General features: G+C 49.1%; 1 protein-coding gene across 1 annotated transcript in view; it reads left to right on the top strand.

Annotated features, from left to right (window-relative positions):
- Positions 1-18,394, top strand: part of Igf2r (insulin like growth factor 2 receptor) — a 65,134-nt gene that overhangs the window by 35,925 nt on the left and 10,815 nt on the right. Inside the window, exons 19-38 of the mRNA XM_028772747.1 lie at positions 2-103; positions 1,387-1,488; positions 2,523-2,718; positions 5,085-5,249; positions 5,852-5,995; positions 6,084-6,259; positions 6,495-6,582; positions 7,285-7,500; positions 8,887-9,017; positions 9,185-9,282; positions 9,811-9,947; positions 10,714-10,904; positions 11,961-12,087; positions 12,611-12,730; positions 12,925-13,181; positions 13,567-13,785; positions 15,584-15,733; positions 16,521-16,682; positions 17,448-17,655; positions 17,955-18,101. Of these exons, the coding sequence (XP_028628580.1) occupies positions 2-103; positions 1,387-1,488; positions 2,523-2,718; positions 5,085-5,249; positions 5,852-5,995; positions 6,084-6,259; positions 6,495-6,582; positions 7,285-7,500; positions 8,887-9,017; positions 9,185-9,282; positions 9,811-9,947; positions 10,714-10,904; positions 11,961-12,087; positions 12,611-12,730; positions 12,925-13,181; positions 13,567-13,785; positions 15,584-15,733; positions 16,521-16,682; positions 17,448-17,655; positions 17,955-18,101 (3,136 nt within the window). The remainder of the gene's footprint in view (position 1; positions 104-1,386; positions 1,489-2,522; positions 2,719-5,084; positions 5,250-5,851; positions 5,996-6,083; positions 6,260-6,494; positions 6,583-7,284; positions 7,501-8,886; positions 9,018-9,184; positions 9,283-9,810; positions 9,948-10,713; positions 10,905-11,960; positions 12,088-12,610; positions 12,731-12,924; positions 13,182-13,566; positions 13,786-15,583; positions 15,734-16,520; positions 16,683-17,447; positions 17,656-17,954; positions 18,102-18,394) is intronic.

The following is an 18,394-nucleotide window of genomic DNA, read 5'->3' as shown; positions in this document are numbered from 1 at the left end:
GAATGCCCATCCCATATTCACTTTCAACTGGGAATGTGTGGTCAGTTTCTTGTGGAACACGGAGGCTGCCTGTCCTATCCAGACGATCACAGAAACAGACCAGGTATGTGTGTCATCACATTGCCCATGCTCATGGCGGTGTCGAGTTGCTTTCTACCCTCCTTTCTGACACGTGTGATACCATGCTCTGCCTGACACTTCCCCTCCCATTGGTACTAAGATCTCCAGGTCCTTCCATGTTACTCCTTGCTCGCTACAGCCATCTTCAACTGTCCCGTCCCAATGGCCCTGCATCCTAGTGAGTTAGCTCTCCATCACTGCCAGGCGTCTGATGGATTCACATTGCTCCATTCCAGAACATTCCAGTATCTGATACAGTGATACTCCTGAAGTCTATGACCTTATCCACAAGATGGAGCCCAGTGCTTCATGTGATGTCACTGACGGAGTAGAGCCCACATATCTGCTGTGACCACCCTGTTAGGTGGAACCCAGTGCTTCATGGGACTTCACTGTAGAGTAAAGCTCATGTGTCTGCCATGCTCTTCCTCTCCTCCGCTGTGTAGCCAAGTGCCTCACACTGATGTCTGTGTGCTCGGTACCTTACCCTCTGCTGAACGCCACACATTGTTCCCAGCGTCTCTCTGTGTTGCTGGCTGCTCTTGTCTGGGCAGCTGCTTCTGGCTGTGTCTGTACAGTGCAGGAGGACAGCAGTACACTGCTCTCTGAGTCCTTTGCTACCCCTTGCGCCAGGAAGTTGTTTTATGGTACTGTATGTGCCCTTCTTTATGGCGGGACATGTTTCCCTCCCCATCCTTCTAATTTCTTACCAGACTAGAGTCTGGAAGAGATACCTGGCCTGATACACTTGATGATGACCTTGGCTCTGGGCCAGTAGTCATCTTAGGCACCCTGTCCATGGCTAGGGCCATGACTGCTCCCCTGATCTTGGTAGACGTTGGAGGCTGACAGCAAACTTAGAGGAAGGGAGGGACTGTCTGTGAGTTAACCTGGTTATACTCCCATAGGTGCACTCAGAGCAACGAGAGGTAATTCTTCAGTTTTATTTTTTAACGTAAAAATCATTGCTGGGTCACACTAGCTCCACCTACCCTCCCCTTTCCCCTTAGGAATTAGTGATAGCCTTACTCTGCTGTGTAGTAACTTAGCAGCCATTGAGTGAGTTCCGTTCCTCTGCACAGACATCCCACATTGATGCAGCCAAGGGGCTGTGCGTGAGCACACTGATGTGCCCATAGAGATTTAAAATGAGCGGCAAGCGTAGCTTGCCAAATGCAGATGTGGGTGTCTAGAGGGCCTGACCTTCGTGTTTGTTTGGCTTTTGTAGAATTGGTTTGAATGTATTTCCATTCTTGTTTCTGATAGGCTTGCTCCATAAGGGACCCCAACAGTGGATTTGTGTTTAATTTTAGCCAGCTCTACCGTTCTCAAGGATATGTGGTCTTAGGCATTGGAAAGACTTTTGTGGTAAGTGCAATAAATTTCTAGTTTGCTTTAAACAAGGATTGCTGTGTTCAAGTCACTTGGGCTGTGGGTTTGGGAATCAGGGATCCTTAGTGCTGCGAGGACAGCTGCTTCTCCAGAAGAAAGAGGATCCAGGTGGGGTGGGTAACGAGATACAGTTGGCACCACAGTCCTCATGCAGTTAGATGGGCAGTTTCTTCCTTACCTGCTGCTGTGTGTCTAGAAGTTTCCAAGAAGCAGCAGCATGGTGACAGTTAGGATATGAGCTATACAAAGAGTCCACCAGAAGCCAACCAGAGAGGCCCTGCCTTGTGCACTAACCAAATTGTGAGGAGCCAGTGTGCTGCTGCACCTCAGGTGACAGGTTGCAAGTGACAGACCAGTGCGTAGTAAAGTAGAGAAGGAGCTGCCTGGAAGACCACCTGCGCTTGTGTGTTTCAGGAGAATGGCTTGTCCGCTGGGGCGACACTGCCCACAAGCCACAGCAAGGGCTGGCCTTCTGCTCGTTACTGTCCAGTCCTGTCTCCGTCTCCCACCCTGCTGGCTCCGTTGCCCTGCACATTTGGTGGCCTCTCACAGAGCTGCTTCTTACATAACTACAGCAGACATACCTGCTTTTAAAATAGAATCACCGTCTCTAAGAAGTTAGGATCCTGGCTTTGTTTTCAGTCAGACTCCAACTGCACACCTGGCTCTGCACGGTTAGAGACACAGTAAAGTGGTTTGTCTTGCTCCCTAGTGCGTGCCTTATAATTGTGTGCAGTAATTATATCTACAGACAGAAGGCTGTAAAGGACGAGTATAAAACACTGTGCACTACACCTTAGAGGAGTCTGTATGGGTGTTGTTACTTGTATTTGTGTTCTTGCCTTTCTGACTTTAGGACCTCAATGCCCTGAAGTTGATAAACCGCTAGTGAGAACCAGATACTTAGCCCATTGTTGTTTGTTCTAGGGATCTTGTCTGTGGTAAGTCTTGGAATCTAAATGGGCCTGCACAAGTTTTTTTTTTTTTTTTTTTTTCTGTTTGGCTTTCAGTTCAATATCTGTGGTGCGATGCCTGCCTGTGGAACCATTGCGGGGAAGCCAGCCCTTGGCTGCGAGGCAGGAACTCAGATAGAAGACATTAAGGACCTGAGGCCAGAAAGGCCAATCGGGATGGAGAAGAGTCTCCAACTGTCTGCTGACGGATTCCTCACTCTGACCTACAAAGGCTCTTCTTCCTCTGACCGAGGTGAGCTGGGAGTCACTTGGACATGCACCTATTTCCCTTCTTTTTATCTTGCACCTCCAATTCTTCAGAGGTGGGTATTGATTACACTTCTCTAGATGCTAAAGAGGTGTTGGGTGCTAATCATGTTACTCGTTTTTTTTTCCCCCTAAGTTTATTCTTTTCCTCTGTTATTTTCACTTGGTGATATGGTTTCTTGTGTAACACTTGGGATATGTTAAGCTTTTTAATACATACTTTGTTAGTAAGTGCAAGGTCAATTCTGAGCCCTCCGTCGTGGTAGCAGCTGTGTCAGTGGAGAGCACCCACAGGTGAAGTGTACCACTGATGCTCTGTGTGTTATCTGGAGAATTCCCATGCCAGCTCTGAGTCTTCCCTTTTTCTTTTGTCCTTTTGAGACAGGCTCTTACTGTGTGGCCCTGGCTTTTCTGACTGGCCTGGAATATATGTAAGGCCTTGTCTTGATAAGTACCTTGAGCCAATGAGATGGTTGGCTCAGTAAAGGCAATCAACTGCTGGATGCTGGTGACATGAGTTTGGCACCTGGAACCTGTGAACATGTGGAAGAAGAAAACTAATGCCATAAAGTTATCCTCTGCCCTCCACATGTGCACCATGGCTAGCACACATACACATAGAGACACACACAAATAATAAAGAAAAAAGAAAAACTGAAGACCAAAAATCAAGAAAAACAATTATGTAGAAACATTGTCTAAATGATATAGCAGCCCCAGTGTGTTACTGAATGCAACACATCAGATACAGTACACATATTTATTGCAGCCTTGCTCACAGCAGCCCATGTATAAAATCAACCAAGTTTTCCTTAAATGATGGGTGGATACATAGAGAAAATGGGCACACAGTGGTCAATTACTAAAGACGAGTGAAAACCTCTCATTAGAAGTAATTTGCATGGCTAGAAGCCATGTTTAGTGAAGTAAGCCAGACACACAGATCCTCCTGTTGTTTAGTATGGAAAGCTATGGTAAGAACTTGATCTCAGAGCAGACAGTAGAGTAATAGATGTTAGAGTCTCGGGTAGCGAGGTGTGGGGTGTGGAGAGCGAAGTTAGTGGTGTGCAGGGCAGGAGGAGTAATGCTCTGTACCGCACAGACTGATGACACTGACTGTGCTTCTAAGTAGCTAGTAGAGAGGAATGGTGAGCTTGGCTTGAGGATGTGATGAGGGTCTCCAGTTACTCTCTGATGACTGCCTGTTGGATGCTTGGGCTGAAATGTAATCACACAGCCCATGAATATCTAGTTACTATGTGGCAGTTAGAAATGAAAATAAATTAAAAACTAATTGAAAATGTTTTGAATAAACCTTTGAGAATGTAAATATAGGGTAAGGGTGCCTCCTGTGGAAGGGGCTCCACTGGAGCTGGAAGGGAGGCTCCTTGTGACAGGTGTCTCCAGTGTGCCATTTCTAGGCATGAACCGGCGGCTACAGTTGGGAGGGACCATTATAGTTGGCTAAAGAATTAACCAAAGTTCGTGAATATGTTTGCTGTCTTGAGAGTGATCAGGCCAGCCTTCAGTGTCCTCCGCGTGGGTATTCTAAAGGGCTCTGTGAGCACGTGACTTCACAGTGAGCACTGCTTCAGTGCCTCCTGAGAGGCATTTGTGCAACCCTTTCCTTGAGTAGAAGGCCCAGTGCTAGAGCCCAGGACGGTTTTCTGGCGGGAAGCTCAGTTGGTAAGTGCAGAGGGATCCTGGGCCGACTTTTCAGAGTGGGCAGTCTCTGCAAGCTGCTAGTGTGTGCACGCACGACTGCTCCGTCTCCGTCTCCGTCTCCGTCTCCGTCCCCGTCCACAAAGCACTTACTTTGCAGCTGCCAACCACTGGCGTAAAAGAAGAATGTTGAATAATTTTCCTATCATGTTCATTTGAGGCTTGAGGTTTGAAAGCATTTCCCACCCAGCTCTATTAACATTGGGGAACATTTCATGACTGGTGAGGCTCCAGGCTTAGGCTAGCGCCGAGGGTTCAGTCCACTCATGTGTGCCTCCTTAGTTTGTTCTTACCTTTTTAATCCCATAAAGTGGGGGCAGGAGTAGGTCTGTAGAGTTTGCTGAAATAAGCAAAAAAGTCAGAAAACAAAAGTTGCTCTGTCTGTTGAAATGATAAACTGATGTGAGATGTGAATTCATTCTGATAGGAAGAGTGGTAAGGTCGCATCCCCTGGCCTATCTTGTCACATCAGTCAATGGTGCTGGGTCAGTCCTTGTACTATTCAGATCAGGCTTCTTGACAGCTAGCTACCCTGCTTTGTGATCACCCCAGGATGGCTGTGAGGCCTCCTGCTGCCCTTGCTGTCCTAAGTCTCAGACACCTTCTGATTGGTGACTTTTTGTTCCACAGGCACAGCATTCATCATCCGTTTCATTTGCAATGGTGGCATTTACCCAGGAACTGCCAAATTCCTGCATCAGGATATCGACTCTACCCGAGGGATCCGGAACACTTTCTTTGAGTTTGAAACTGGATTGGCTTGTCCTCCTTCTCTAGTGGATTGTCAAGTGACTGGTGAGGCCTAGCAGTCAGTAGGCTGGGTTTCAGTGAGGTTTGTGTGTGTGTGTGTGTGTGTGTGTGTGTGTGTGTGTGGTCTGTCTGTATTTATTTGCCTGAGTCTCTGCATGCTTGAATGTGAGGTAACCATTTGTAAATGTGGCACATATGCTTTGCTCCATAGGAAATATGACAACTAAAGCAATTATTGCCCGGTTTTTAATGATGCTAAGTGATACAAATGCTTCTCTTGAAGAGACCCCTCCCCCCCATACAGTCAAGTTTAAATAGTGGTTTGTGGGTCAAAAAGAAAATCAAATCCAGATGCATGTCTGAAGTTCATATGAGGAAGAAAAAACACACAAGACCTAAGAGCTCCTCAGTTGTGCCCTGAGGTGGCTGTGTCCTCTGCTTAGCATCTGTGCGGTTCTGTGATGGATTTTGGAGGGGCAGTTTGGACAGCAGGGGCAGGGGTATGCTTCTGCAGTCCAGGCTTCCTGTGGATTTCTTTGTGTCTTGCGCAGTGTGTTGTCTGAATCCTGGCAGTCTTTACAGGCAGGGAAAGCCGTCCCAGAACTAAGAGGAAAGCATGCTTTCTGTTGTGTTTCCTTCCACCCCAGACCCAGCTGGGAACGAGTACGACCTGAGCGCCCTGAGCATGGTCAGAAAGCCGTGGATGGCTGTGGACACGTCTGTGCTTGGGAAGAGGAGAAGATTCTACCTGAGCGTCTGCAACCCTCTGCCTTACATCCCTGGCTGCCACGGTGCGCTGGGGCCTTGTTCTGCTGCTTCCCTGGAGTCTGACTGGAACCAAAGTCAGCCTTTCCTCATTCACCATTCTTGTCTGTTCAGGCATTGCAGTGGGGTCCTGCATGATGTCAGAAGAAAACAGTTTAAACTTGGGTGTGGTGCAGATCAGTCCTCAGGCTACTGGAAACGGATCTCTCAGCATCCTGTATGTGAACGGTGACAGGTGTGGGAACCAGCGCTTCTCCACCAGGATAATGTTCGAATGTGCCCAGACGTCAGTAAGTGTGCACCTCAGCTCATTTCCTCTTCATCTCAGAGTCTTCTGTGCTGTTGAAAGTCTGTGGTTTTATAGACATTGGGGGCATTGCTAGTATTTGACTAGAGTATACTATTTTCCTCAGGCTTGAACTATTCCATCAGTACTGAGTTCTTGGCTTAAGCAAGTGAGAGTCTGGGTACTTACTCTTGCTTGTTTTTGCAAAGTAGCTAACAAACTGTTGGCATGTATTGCAGGGGTCACCTATTTTCCAGTTCGTGAACAACTGTGAGTACGTGTTCGTGTGGCGAACGATAGAGGCCTGTCCTGTGGTCAGAGAGGAAGGTAAGCCACGGGCTGCTGCCCCTGAGTTGCTGTACATATCTAGTGTAACCTATGTGCTAAACCTAGGATGCCTCACATAGGAAGCCCTATGATGTCGGCGGCTGCCTGTGGGGTCGGGAGGAGCCAGTGGCTGGGTCACCCTTATCCTTGAGGGCTTTACTAAGCCACATGTTATTTTTTTACCACCACCCTTTCTCTTAATATACTTGGATTGGATTTTGTTTTTTCTTGAAACCAGTAAAGCAGTCAGGATGGGATTGGCTTATTAAAATCTGCCGGTGTACCTGGACTCCCTCCAAAACTGTCTGTCCTACACATAAACAAAACAACATGGAGGCAGCCCACTTTCTGATAGTCATTGCCTGAGTAAAAGTTGTAAAACTTGCCTGGTCTGGTGGTGCAAGCCTATAACCTCAGCTTTGCAGGAGGCTGAAGCAGGAGGAACCTAAGTTCAAGCCCTACCTCCCTGGGCTGTGAGTGAGTTTTAGGCCAGTCTCAGTAACTTAATGAGGCCCAGTCTCAAATCGGTCAGTAGAGCTAAGACTGTAGCTCAGTGATAGGATGTTTGCATAGGGTATGCTCTGTCCTAGGTTTCCAGTATTGCAAAGTAAATAAAACATTTTATTTAAAAAGTTGTTCCCATTTGGAACTACGAATGCCTGTGTGATACCATTTGCTCTTGGCTCTTGTATGATCTTGAAGGAGACAACTGTCAGGTGAAAGACCCCAGGCACGGCAGTTTGTATGACCTGAAGCCCCTGGCCCTCAATGACACCATCATCAGTGTTGGCGAGTATACCTACTACTTCCGGGTCTGCGGGAAGCTGTCCTCAGATGTCTGCTCTGCCCATGATGGGTCCAAGGCAGTCTCGTCATGCCAGGAAAAGAAAGGACCACAGGGGTTCCAGAAAGTGGCAGGTACTGTTGTTTTCTGTCTTCAGTTATAAAATGTCAAGATGTGATGCCAAGAATCACACTTCTCTAACTTGGGAGGTACACATGGTAAATGACACAAGGAAGCAAGCTTCCATCTGTCCATCCACCCTTCTGATTTTGCTTATGGGCAAGTTCTTTTATGTGGAGACAAGGTAGAGATCACTGAGCACAAGTGCAGGTCAGAGAACAACTTGCAGGAGTTATTCTCTCCTTCCACCTCGTGGCTCCCGGGAATCAAACTTAGGTCAACAGATTTGTCAGCAAGTGCCCTTACCCACTGAGCTATCGTGCCAAGTTACTGCGGACAATTTGATTAGAGTTTGGAAATAAGCAACAGGGCAAGGCAGTTGGAAATCACGGCGGTTGCCAGGCGAAGCTATGCTTTTTGCATTACGCTGGCATTTTCAGTGGGAGGCTTAAGAAACAGCCATAAGGCAGACAGGCAGCTCCACGTAGCAAGTGGGAGTGGGGCTTCAGAGGAGGGAGGAAGCCCAGAGTGCCAGGGAAAGCAGGGAAAAGGGAAAGTTAGGCCTCGGCTGAGTGGGCTATGAACTGCAAGGCCACAGAGGGTTTCTAAACCTAAGCCCATAGGTTTTTCTTGAGGCCAGCTACGAGACACACTGCACTAGGTGATGATGGGTATCTGCAGGCAATCTGTCTCAGGGCTGCATCAAAGGGGTGTGCACAGTAGAAGGTTAACTGGAAAACTGACAAGGCTGTACAGTTAAGAGTACTGCCTGCTTTTGCGGAGAACTGGGATTCCATTCCCAGCACCCACATGGCAGCCAACAACCATCTGTAACTATAGTCCCAGGGGATCTGACAACCTTTTCTGACCTTCAAGGGCAGACATACATGGTGCATAGACATACATGCAGCCAAACACACTAACACACATAAAATAATAAAACTAAAACTGGCAGTCGATTGGCATGGTGGTGCTTGTTTACCATTCCAGCCCTCAGCTGACGTGCGAGCATCTAGAATTGAAGGCCAGTTTGAGCTCCATAGTGAGATCCTGTCTCAGTGAATAAAACACCCAGCCCCGCTTGATGACTGATAAATCCTTTAAGCTGTCTCAGCAGGTAGATGAGATTTATATCTGTTCTAGACTGTTAAAGAGGCAGGAATGGCTACTGTGGGAAACACATGGTGAAGGTGGCATGTGTTGGGTGTGGAGAACAGCACATCATATCATACATTCTTAGGCTGCACCTACGGCTGGCCATCTTCAGTCCTCCTGCCATGTAATGCAGAGAGAATGAGTAGTGCAGCACTGTGGGCCTGTGCCATGTCACACGCCTTGGATTAGCACCACAGCCTGGGAGCGCTTGTCAGGAGCCTTACATATGTGTTTTTCTTGAGCAGGACTCCTTAATCAGAGGCTGACATTCGAAAATGGAATATTGAAAATGAACTACACTGGGGGGGACACCTGCCATAAGGTGTATCAGCGCTCCACAACCATCTATTTCTACTGTGACCGGACTACTCAGAAGGTGAACCTGTGTGGCACTCCCACCGCCGTCCCCACTCCCGCTGCCGTTCTTTCAGGCCTAGTCTACTCTCAGCGTCTATAAAATGCATTACTTACTGTGCACCTGTTTGCATGGCCGTCCTTCACTGGGGCGCTCATGTTTACGTGTGTTCACCTTAACCTTTTCAGCCGGTGTTTCTGAAGGAAACCTTGGACTGCTCCTATTTGTTTGAGTGGCGAACACAGTATGCCTGCCCACCTTTCAACGTGACAGAGTGTTCTGTCCAGTAAGTTCAAATGTCTGTTGGCTTTTTGAGTCCTTCCTTGGTAAAATTTTGCTTCACAGGTAGTGTCTGAGTTAGTGTGCCCACTTCTTCTCACACTGGGTAGCTGGGCTCCAGATGGCCACATGTGGGGTTGGTGCATCAGATGTGCATGGAGAGGAGTCAGGGTCAGAAGTAGAGCTTCATAGCCTTCCTGGTTTGTAAGGACTCAGTGGCCTCAGGCCAGGGAGCAGGAGGCTTGGTGAGGCGGCTTCTGGAAATGGCTGTGAGTGCATATGCTCTGAGTGCCTGTGTGTGGACAGACTTTTCCAGACTTGCCTTTTCAGATAGTTCATTTTGTTGAAGTGAACATTGACTCATCAAAGTTCAAGGCTGCATCTTACTCACTCTGCATACGGAAAGTTATGTTCTGCAGTAAAGCTTGATTCACAGGACATCAGGGACATGTTGATGCTTGAACCCTCTGAGGAGAGTGCCAGACATGTTACTGGAGCTAACCGGACCCTGATTGTGGTGTTTTGTTCCCTGCAGGGATGAGGCTGGCAACTCCATTGACCTCTCCTCACTGTCACGATACAGTGACAACTGGGAGGCTGTGACCAGGACAGGGGCCACTGAACACTACCTCATCAATGTGTGCAAGCCTCTGTCGCCACAGGCCGGCACAGGTGAGAACTGAGCCTCCCTTGTAGGGTGGTGGCCCAGGATGAGCCTTCTGGGACACACAGAGCAGGAGAGGCCTTGCTGGAAGGAGTTTGCCCTAGGAACAGCTGGGGAAGGGTCTGAGGGCCTTGGTGATTGATTCCCATGAGGCCCAGGCTCTGTTGATGCTGAGGACACGCAGGGAACATGTTAACCTCTCTGATCATGAGGCCATGGCTGTGGGTAGAAAGAGAGCAGGATGGGACACAGGAAGGGGTTAGAGGTCCTTAGGTAGTCCACTGTTGATTCTGGGATGAGAGTGGAGACTAGAAGACACATGGTGACCAGCAGTTTTCCAGGGAATTTCTTGGAATGTCGAAGGTGAAAGTCACCTATTGGGGGCGGGGTAGGTACAGTCCCACCTCAGGGTGATGCGTGGTTTTTATCTTCATCCTCAGCATGAGTGGGGCCCTTGCTATTGTTGAGGCAGCTGGTTACTCTGGTCCTACACTGGTGCAGGGCTGGCTCTCCTTCAGGGCATATGGCACAAGTGCTTGGAGAACCGGAAATCAGCCGAGTGTTGACTAATGTACTGACAAAAGAGTGAGAATGTAGGCCCTAACAGTGCTCCAGTCCATTGAGGACTCTGGCCTTACCATACACGGTGTTCAGAAATGATGACGCAGGGTGGGGTGGAGGGGTTGGCTGGATAATACCATACCTTAAGCTGTGCTTTGCACTGCAGGAGACTGCAGTCACCCCAGGAGACTCTGATTGTCTCTTGTCTTGCAGAGCCGTGCCCTCCAGACGCAGCTGTTTGTCTGCTGGATGGCTCTAAGCCTGTGAACCTTGGCAAGGTGAGGGATGGTCCTCAGTGGACAGGTGGTGTGACTGTCCTGAAGTATGTGGATGGTGACCTGTGCCCAGACAAAATTCGGAAAAGGTCAACCATTATTCGCTTCACCTGCAGTGACAACCAAGTGGTGAGTTACTGGCGCCCAGGAGAGTGTGGGACCCTGAGCAGTGGCAGTGCCGGGCTGCCTTTGGGCGCACACTGAAGAGGTCAGGGTGCTATGGTTGTGGTGCATGCTGGTGGCGAAGGTCTGATTTAGGGCACATGGGTCCCCTTGCTGACTCCTTGGGCACATAGTTGGATACTTCCAGGTGCAGTGTTAGTTCATTATTTTGAGTCTACTTTGGATCCTTAAAGAACAGAAGGGCAGCTAACACTTGGCTGCTTGTCCCGTGTTTGTCAACAAGATGTAGAGAGGAGACTGGAAGTTCCCCTGTGACTTGTGCAGGTGTTATGAATGCCTATCTGGGCTGCTCTCCTTCTGAGTTGCCTCCTTTCCTGGTTGTTGGTGTTGGCATCTAGCAGGTGTGGATACTATGGGTAGCTTCTCTTTGGCACAGGGGAACGTCTATGCTTCTATTTATGATAGGGCACATCTGTACTAGGGAAGCAGGGTCATCTCTGAGGGAGCAGATGCCTTATGGACCAGGATATAAGCTGTCTGACGTAGGAGGGTGGTGGGCTTCTGTCTGTGCGTTAGCGCTAAGAAGTATGCAGGAAGGAGGTAGAGTGGGGCAGTGGTTTTCACTCCACAATGGTGGGAAGTGCCTTAGGTCAGGAGTGAGCTAGTGTCCAGAAGAGTTAGTATTAGTGGCCCACTCTTTTGGTGGGTCCTTTTGTTTTTACTGTAACAGGCATTCTCTAACTAAGCATTTGACCAGTGATTTGCTCATGGAGTTCTTTGTCTGGGCTATCCCTGGGGCTATCATTAGAAAATGTCTGCCTCCCTTAGCTAGCTTTTGTTGTGGTCCCTGGAGTATTTTGCTGACTTATTTGTGTGAGGCCCACAGGTACCTTACTTACCTGATTTTTTTGACCTCTGCTTACCTCATAGAGACTCCCCAAGACTTGCTGTGCTTGGCTTTGCCAGGCAGTGTTTGGGGCATGAACGGGTACCCCCTAGGCATATGTGGGCACCTCATCTTGTATCAGTTATTCTGAAGTGGGTTCTCTATGCTTGCCCTAGAACTCCAGGCCTCTGTTCATCAGTGCTGTGCAGGACTGTGAATACACCTTCTCCTGGCCCACACCTGCTGCCTGTCCTGTGAAGAGCAGCATACACGATGACTGCCAAGTCACCAACCCCAGCACAGGTGAGGGACAGACAACCATAGTCCTGCACAGGGTGGGACCTAGGAGATGCATCTGTTGGTGTTTGGACATCTTTGGTCTTTTCTGAGTGTGTGCTCATCCTATGGAGGCAGCTAGCTACCTTGTACCTCTGAAAGCCAGTCTCCATCTTGTTTTGTACTGTGCTCCTGGCTGACTTGGCTGATGCCGTCAACCACATCAGTGCTAAGGTCTACAGAGCTGGCCACTGTTCAGAGCCAACAGGCCGAAGACTTCTGCCCTTCCTCTTTGCTGAGCACCAAGAGGAATGTGGCTGGCAGGCTGCTGACTGTTGGCGAGCATCAGGCCTCAGGAGTGACAGTGGCTGCTTTGGTACAGGGGACTGAGACTGTGGTCCAGTGACAGGCACTGCTAGTTGGGGTGTTTTAGGGCTCTTGATTAGTGTGTAAAGAGTCAGAGCCCCCCCTTCCCCCTTTCCCGGTTGTTTGATGTGAGCTGTCTGGTACCTCTCCGGATCTGAGCACCCTCTTCCCTTTCACTTGGCAGGCCACCTGTTTGACCTGACCTCCTTAAGTGGCAGAGAGGGGACCACAGCCTCCTACAGCGAGAAGGGGCAGGTCTTCATGAGCGTCTGTGAGGAGAATAAGAACTGCGAACCTGGAGTAGGTGAGTGCCATAGCTTCCTGTGCTTGACTGCTGTCCCTGCTGTCCCTAGGGCTGGCCTCAGCCCCATCCCCTATTCCAAGACCCATGCTTCTGGCCCTTGCAGTAGTTAAGGAGATACTATGTTCTTCTAGGAAGTTAATTAGTCACGGACCCCTTACTGGTGCTTTCCTTGTCGCTCCTTCCATGTGCTGCAGGGGCCTGCTTTGGACAGACCAGGATCAGTGTGGGCAGGGCCAGCAAGAAGCTGAGCTACAAGGACCAGGTCTTGCAGCTGGTGTATGAGAACGGGTCCCCATGCCCCTCCAAATCAGGCCTGAGGTACAAGAGTGTCATCAGCTTTGTGTGCCGGCACGAGGCTGGACCTACCAACAGGCCCATGCTCATCTCCTTGGACAAGCAGTCATGCACACTCTTCTTCTCCTGGCACACACCCCTGGCCTGTGAGCAAGCGGTGAGTGTGTCTGTGACTGGTGGAGCAGTGCCTGGGTCACGCAGCTGCACCCGCTCTTGAGGTTGCTGGCTCCTGGCAGTCCAAGGCTGGGTGGCCTTGGTCAATCTTCCTTAGGTTTTTATCTATTTTATTTTATTTTTATATTAATACTTCTTTTTTCCTTCTTTTGGGGATGGAGTTCTTACACTATATCCAAAGCTGGCCTTCAACTCTCTGTGTAGCCCAGGCTAGCCTTGAACTGTGGCAATTCTCCTGCCTCAGCCCATTGAGTGCTACTGGGACTATAGACATGTTCCGTCATGGGTTTAGATTTTTAAGCTAACTCTCATGTTCACTAGAAAAAGAGTTATTTGCAAACTCAAATGTGGTCTTTTCTTTTGAACAGACGGAGTGTACTGTGCGGAATGGAAGCTCAATTATTGACCTGTCCCCTCTCATCCACCGCACTGGTGGCTATGAAGCATATGATGAAAGTGAGGATGACACCTCTGACACCACCCCTGACTTCTACATCAATATCTGCCAGCCACTGAACCCCATGCACGGAGTGCCCTGCCCTGCAGGTGCCTCAGTGTGCAAAGTTCCTGTCGATGGCCCCCCCATAGTAAGTGTATGGGTAGGGTTGGGGGGCTTTTGAAGTTTCTAGTCACAGCCTGTGTGCTATGCTTTGTGCTTCCAAGAGAGGATAGAGAATGCAGGCTCAAGTGTGAGAGTGATGGGGCTGCCAGCCAATAGTGCTGGCCAAGCCGTCTGAGTTGCTTGAAAATTGAATAGTTGCTTTGACTTGCTTTTTAAAAATACACGTATCTGTGTGATGTGTTTAGTCTGTGGAGGCTAGAGCAGGGGTTTTGATCCCTTGGGGTTGGAGTTACAGGCACTTCGGAACTGCTTGACGTTAGTGCTAGGGTGGGAACTAGAGCATCCTCCGGAAGAAAGTGCAGGCAGCCCTCTCGTGCATTTGGACATTGGTGGTCCCGTGACGGGCGTTAACTGTTTCAGGGTACTTTTGATTAGTGTGGACATTTCTCCATAACTCCCAGATATACTTTATATTTTAAGATTTTTGTTTTGTTTTTGATTACATGTATATGTTTCTACATGAGTATATGCAAGTAGATACGGGTGTCAAGCAGCCATTGGATCCCCTAAGCTGTAGTTACAGGTGATTGTGAGCTGCCTGATGTGGGTGCTGGGAACTGAGCCCCAGTCCTGTGCTACAGCAGTGAGCACTTTTAACCATTGAGCCATCTCTCCAGCTTCCCAGATATGCTTTCTCTGTATTATGTTAGGAGCCTCGGAGTTAAACCTGACCAAGAGAGGTGTTAACACAGAGCAGACGTCAACAGCTCTGGCGTAGTGTGTGCTTCTGTTTCAAGTACTTGTGTAATTAAAAGGCTTAAGCAACACAAGCTCTTTCTAGTAACAAGTGACAATTAAGGCTAAAACAATTACTTTAATAACTAAATACTCTGCCCTGAAAACTTACGGTGTAGACCTGGGTGTGTGTAGGTGTATTTGTGGTTTGCCAAGCCCTTGTGAAGTTTTAACTTTAACTCCCCTCTGTTGTGAGTTCTGTTGCGGGACATTAGGTGTCCTTTTAAATGTTATGTGAAGTGTAGTATTCCGCCGAGGAATGCCAAGGCATGAGCTACCTTTTATCAGGAAGTTCTTCAGTAGCGTCCTGACACGGCACTCTGCCTGGCAACCATTTCCCAGAAGACTGGTCTGCTGAGTTTTCCTGCTTGGCCATCCTTTGTCAGATTATATTTTTGTGTAAGTTCTTTGATTGGTGAAGGTATTATTATTTCATATGCTCTCAACATGCCCCATAGCAATGATCCACACAATAGACATGTTCATGCGTGCTCTCATGCTCATACTGCTATGAACATACTGTCACACAGCACTTCACACACACATACAGGCATGGTTCCTGTCCACTTGCCTTTTATTCACTCATTTATTCAAAGAACTGAAGAGGTACTGTGTCTGTCTGCCACTATCCTTAGCAGCAACATGGGGTGAGCGAGAGTTGTCTCCTCTGGACATTCCCAGCAGGCACCCCTGAGCTGAGTAGGGGGCAGTCTCAGGGCAGTGTAGATATCACAACAGTAGGAAGGGTGTCGCCCAGGCTCCTGCCTTCCTCTTCCTGGGCCCAGGACTGTGAATGAGGATAGAAGTCCCCAGTGCTCCGGATCTGAAAGCTGACTATGAGTAGGAACACCTTTGGTTTCTCTCCATATGTCTCTGCTATCTCTGCATGCTGGCGACCTATTTGCATGCCAGTCACAGAGCAGTACAGGTATGTCTTTAAAGACTGACAGTGTAGAACTGCTGCAGTTCTATGTGAGTTTCTACTCTGCCGACCTTGGAATGGCTCTGAAGCACTTCCTCTGTTCTAGGATATTGGTAGAGTCACAGGCCCTCCAATATTCAATCCTGTGGCTAATGAAGTCTACCTGAACTTTGAGAGCAGCACTCCTTGCTTAGCGGACAAATACATGAACTACACCTCACTCATCACATTTCACTGCAAGCGAGGAGTCAGCATGGTGAGTACCCACCCGCGGTCAGCTTCACTCAGGACACCTGCTGTGGGCAGTGTGCTGAAACCACCCAAAACACGACTTGCGGCGTGAATAAGTCTGAGTTAACATGGGTGCTTCCTGTTGTTCAGAGTCATGGACGCTTTGAGAGTAGAAGTCACATTTAGTGACCACTGAGTCTAAACAAAAGGTTGAAATATCTTTATTTTTTTCAACTATACGGTGATCTGTTTTCTGATTAGACTTTTTTGGGCATGTGCCATCATTCATTATATAGCTTTATTATTTCTCAGGACTTGATGAGCAGGTGGAACTGTTTTCTGCTCTGACCTGCTGACATCTGGGATGCACTGAGGGGTTTGTCATTCCCAGGGCAGCAGTACCCTGAGCAGCTGATGCTTTGTCCTTCCCAGTGTTTGCCATCTTTAATAGAAGCTCTTTTTCCAATATGACTCAGTAGAGAGCTCACCAGCCAGTGTACGTGGAATCCCCCACCACCTGGCTGCTCTCTGCTGCTGTTGCTGAACGAGCGAGAGCTAGGCTCTCTGCTGCTGCTGAATGAGCGAGAGCTAGGCTCCGATTCAGAGTTCATGGCCTGTAGAGAATAATGGCTGCAGTGTCTTCTGTTCCCATGAGTATTCCTGGTGTCTAGCAGGATGCAGACGTGCTCTTTGGTTCCTTGTGTAGTGTGTGACAGGGATGTATTGTATGTCCCCACTGTTCCCAGGAGAGAGTATGGTCGATCTTATTCTTACACTGTAGTTTTTAAGATTCATGTTTTTCTTGGCCACAGGGAACTCCTAAGCTGATAAGGGCCAATGACTGTGACTTTGTGTTTGAGTGGGAAACTCCGATTGTCTGTCCCGACGAAGTGAAGACACAGGGCTGTGCTGTAACAGACGAGCAGCTGCTCTATAGCTTCAACCTGACCAGCCTTTCCACAAGCACTTTCAAGGTAAGGCTGCCTTCCCATAGCCTTGCCAGCCTCCAGAGGCCTGAGACGCTCTCACACAGGGCTGGACAAAAATCAATAACCAGTGAGGCAGGTAGTGGAATTCTGTGACACAGGTGAACAATGGGCAGAGTGACTTGAGGACATGCATTGGAATACATATCCCTGGGCCAGGGCAAGGTTAGTATGGTTACAGGGAGTCACAGAGAATCCTTAAGCTGCCAGCCTGAGCTCGAGGTAAAGAGATGCAGTCTGCCAACCGCAGAGACAGGTGAGTGAGGCAGCATTGTGCAGTCTTTCATGCATGAGTCTGTGCGCCGGGGGGCGGGGGGTGTTCAGTGAGCCTGGTGAGTGCTGAGTTCTGATCCTTTCCCAAGGGTTGGAACTATTCAGGGATAGCTTTCTGCATGAGTGCAGTGAGTGAGGAAAGCAAGGCCCATGTCCACATGTGGATTGTCCCAGCTGAGGGATTGCTGGGTTCTAGAAGGTAGGAGAAAGCTGGACTCAGAGCAGCAGTGTCTGGCTGGAGAGAACAGTGGGGCAGTACTGTTGACTGCTTGGGCCACCAGGGAGAGAACAGATAGAAAAGAGACTGGCCAGGATGACTTCTAGCGGCCAGCTGGGCACTCCTGGCACCTCTGGAGGTGGCCCTAACCCAGGACAACAGCAGGGAGCCAGGGTCCTGTTCAGCTACCGGAGTGTGAACTATAGACGCCTGTGCTCTGTTCACATCTGTCCGCAGCCACACGTTGCTATTTGTCTGTGCAGGTTACTCGGGACGCTCGCACGTACAGTATAGGGGTGTGCACAACGGCAGCCGGCTCAGACCAGGAAGGCTGCAAGGACGGTGGTGTCTGCCTGCTCTCTGGGAGCAAAGGAGCGTCTTTTGGGCGCCTAGCATCGATGCAGCTGGATTACAGGCACCAGGATGAAGCGGTCATTCTGAGTTATGTGAATGGTGATCCTTGCCCTCCAGGTAAATCTTGACAGTATGGTCAATTTCAAATTTCTTGTAAACAGATTAGACTTAGCAGGAAAATACTTGAGGAATGAAGCTGCAAACTCTGTGAGCACTGTACCCGGCCACATCACCTTCCCTGATATGAATGCCTGTGCCTAGAACATGATGTTGTCTGTTGTTTGTATGTCTGGGTGAATCCTGGCTAGCAGGGCCAGCACACAGCTTCTCAGGGAGTCCTTGGGTGACAGCATCTAGTAAGGCACAGCTGACGATGCACTGACGCTTGTATATGATCCACACCTCTTTCCTTCCAGAAACGGATGATGGCGATCCCTGTGTCTTCCCCTTCATCTACAAAGAGAAGAGCTATGAAGAATGTGTGTTGGAGGGACGAGCGAAACTGTGGTGTAGCAAAACTGCAAATTACGATCGTGACCATGAGTGGGGCTTCTGCAGACCGAGTGAGTGGGAGCTGAGTCTGGGGGAGGGGAGCAGGTGTCCTATGGGTGGCCAAGCTAACTGAGGCCCTGACGCTCTTACGTTAGTTTTGTTCTGGTTAGCTACAGCAAGCATGTTATCGCTGCCGTGAATGACAAGGCAGATGTGTATGTAAAGCACAGTGCAGCTTCGGTGGAAGTGGCGTACTGGGGGCTGATCTGGGCACTGCTCTCACACCAGCATTCAGCTCGGGTTGACAGTCACTCCTCAGCCAGACCACTCTCTGCTGGGTCTGCAGGGTGGCTGCTGAGTGCTG

Source organism: Grammomys surdaster, unplaced genomic scaffold (genome assembly GCF_004785775.1).
Source record: "Grammomys surdaster isolate TR1022 unplaced genomic scaffold, NIH_TR_1.0 218, whole genome shotgun sequence".
In the NCBI taxonomy this organism is placed as follows: domain Eukaryota; kingdom Metazoa; phylum Chordata; class Mammalia; order Rodentia; family Muridae; genus Grammomys; species Grammomys surdaster.
Note: the sequence above shows the minus strand (reverse complement) of the source record. Positions and strands in the feature narration are given on the sequence as shown.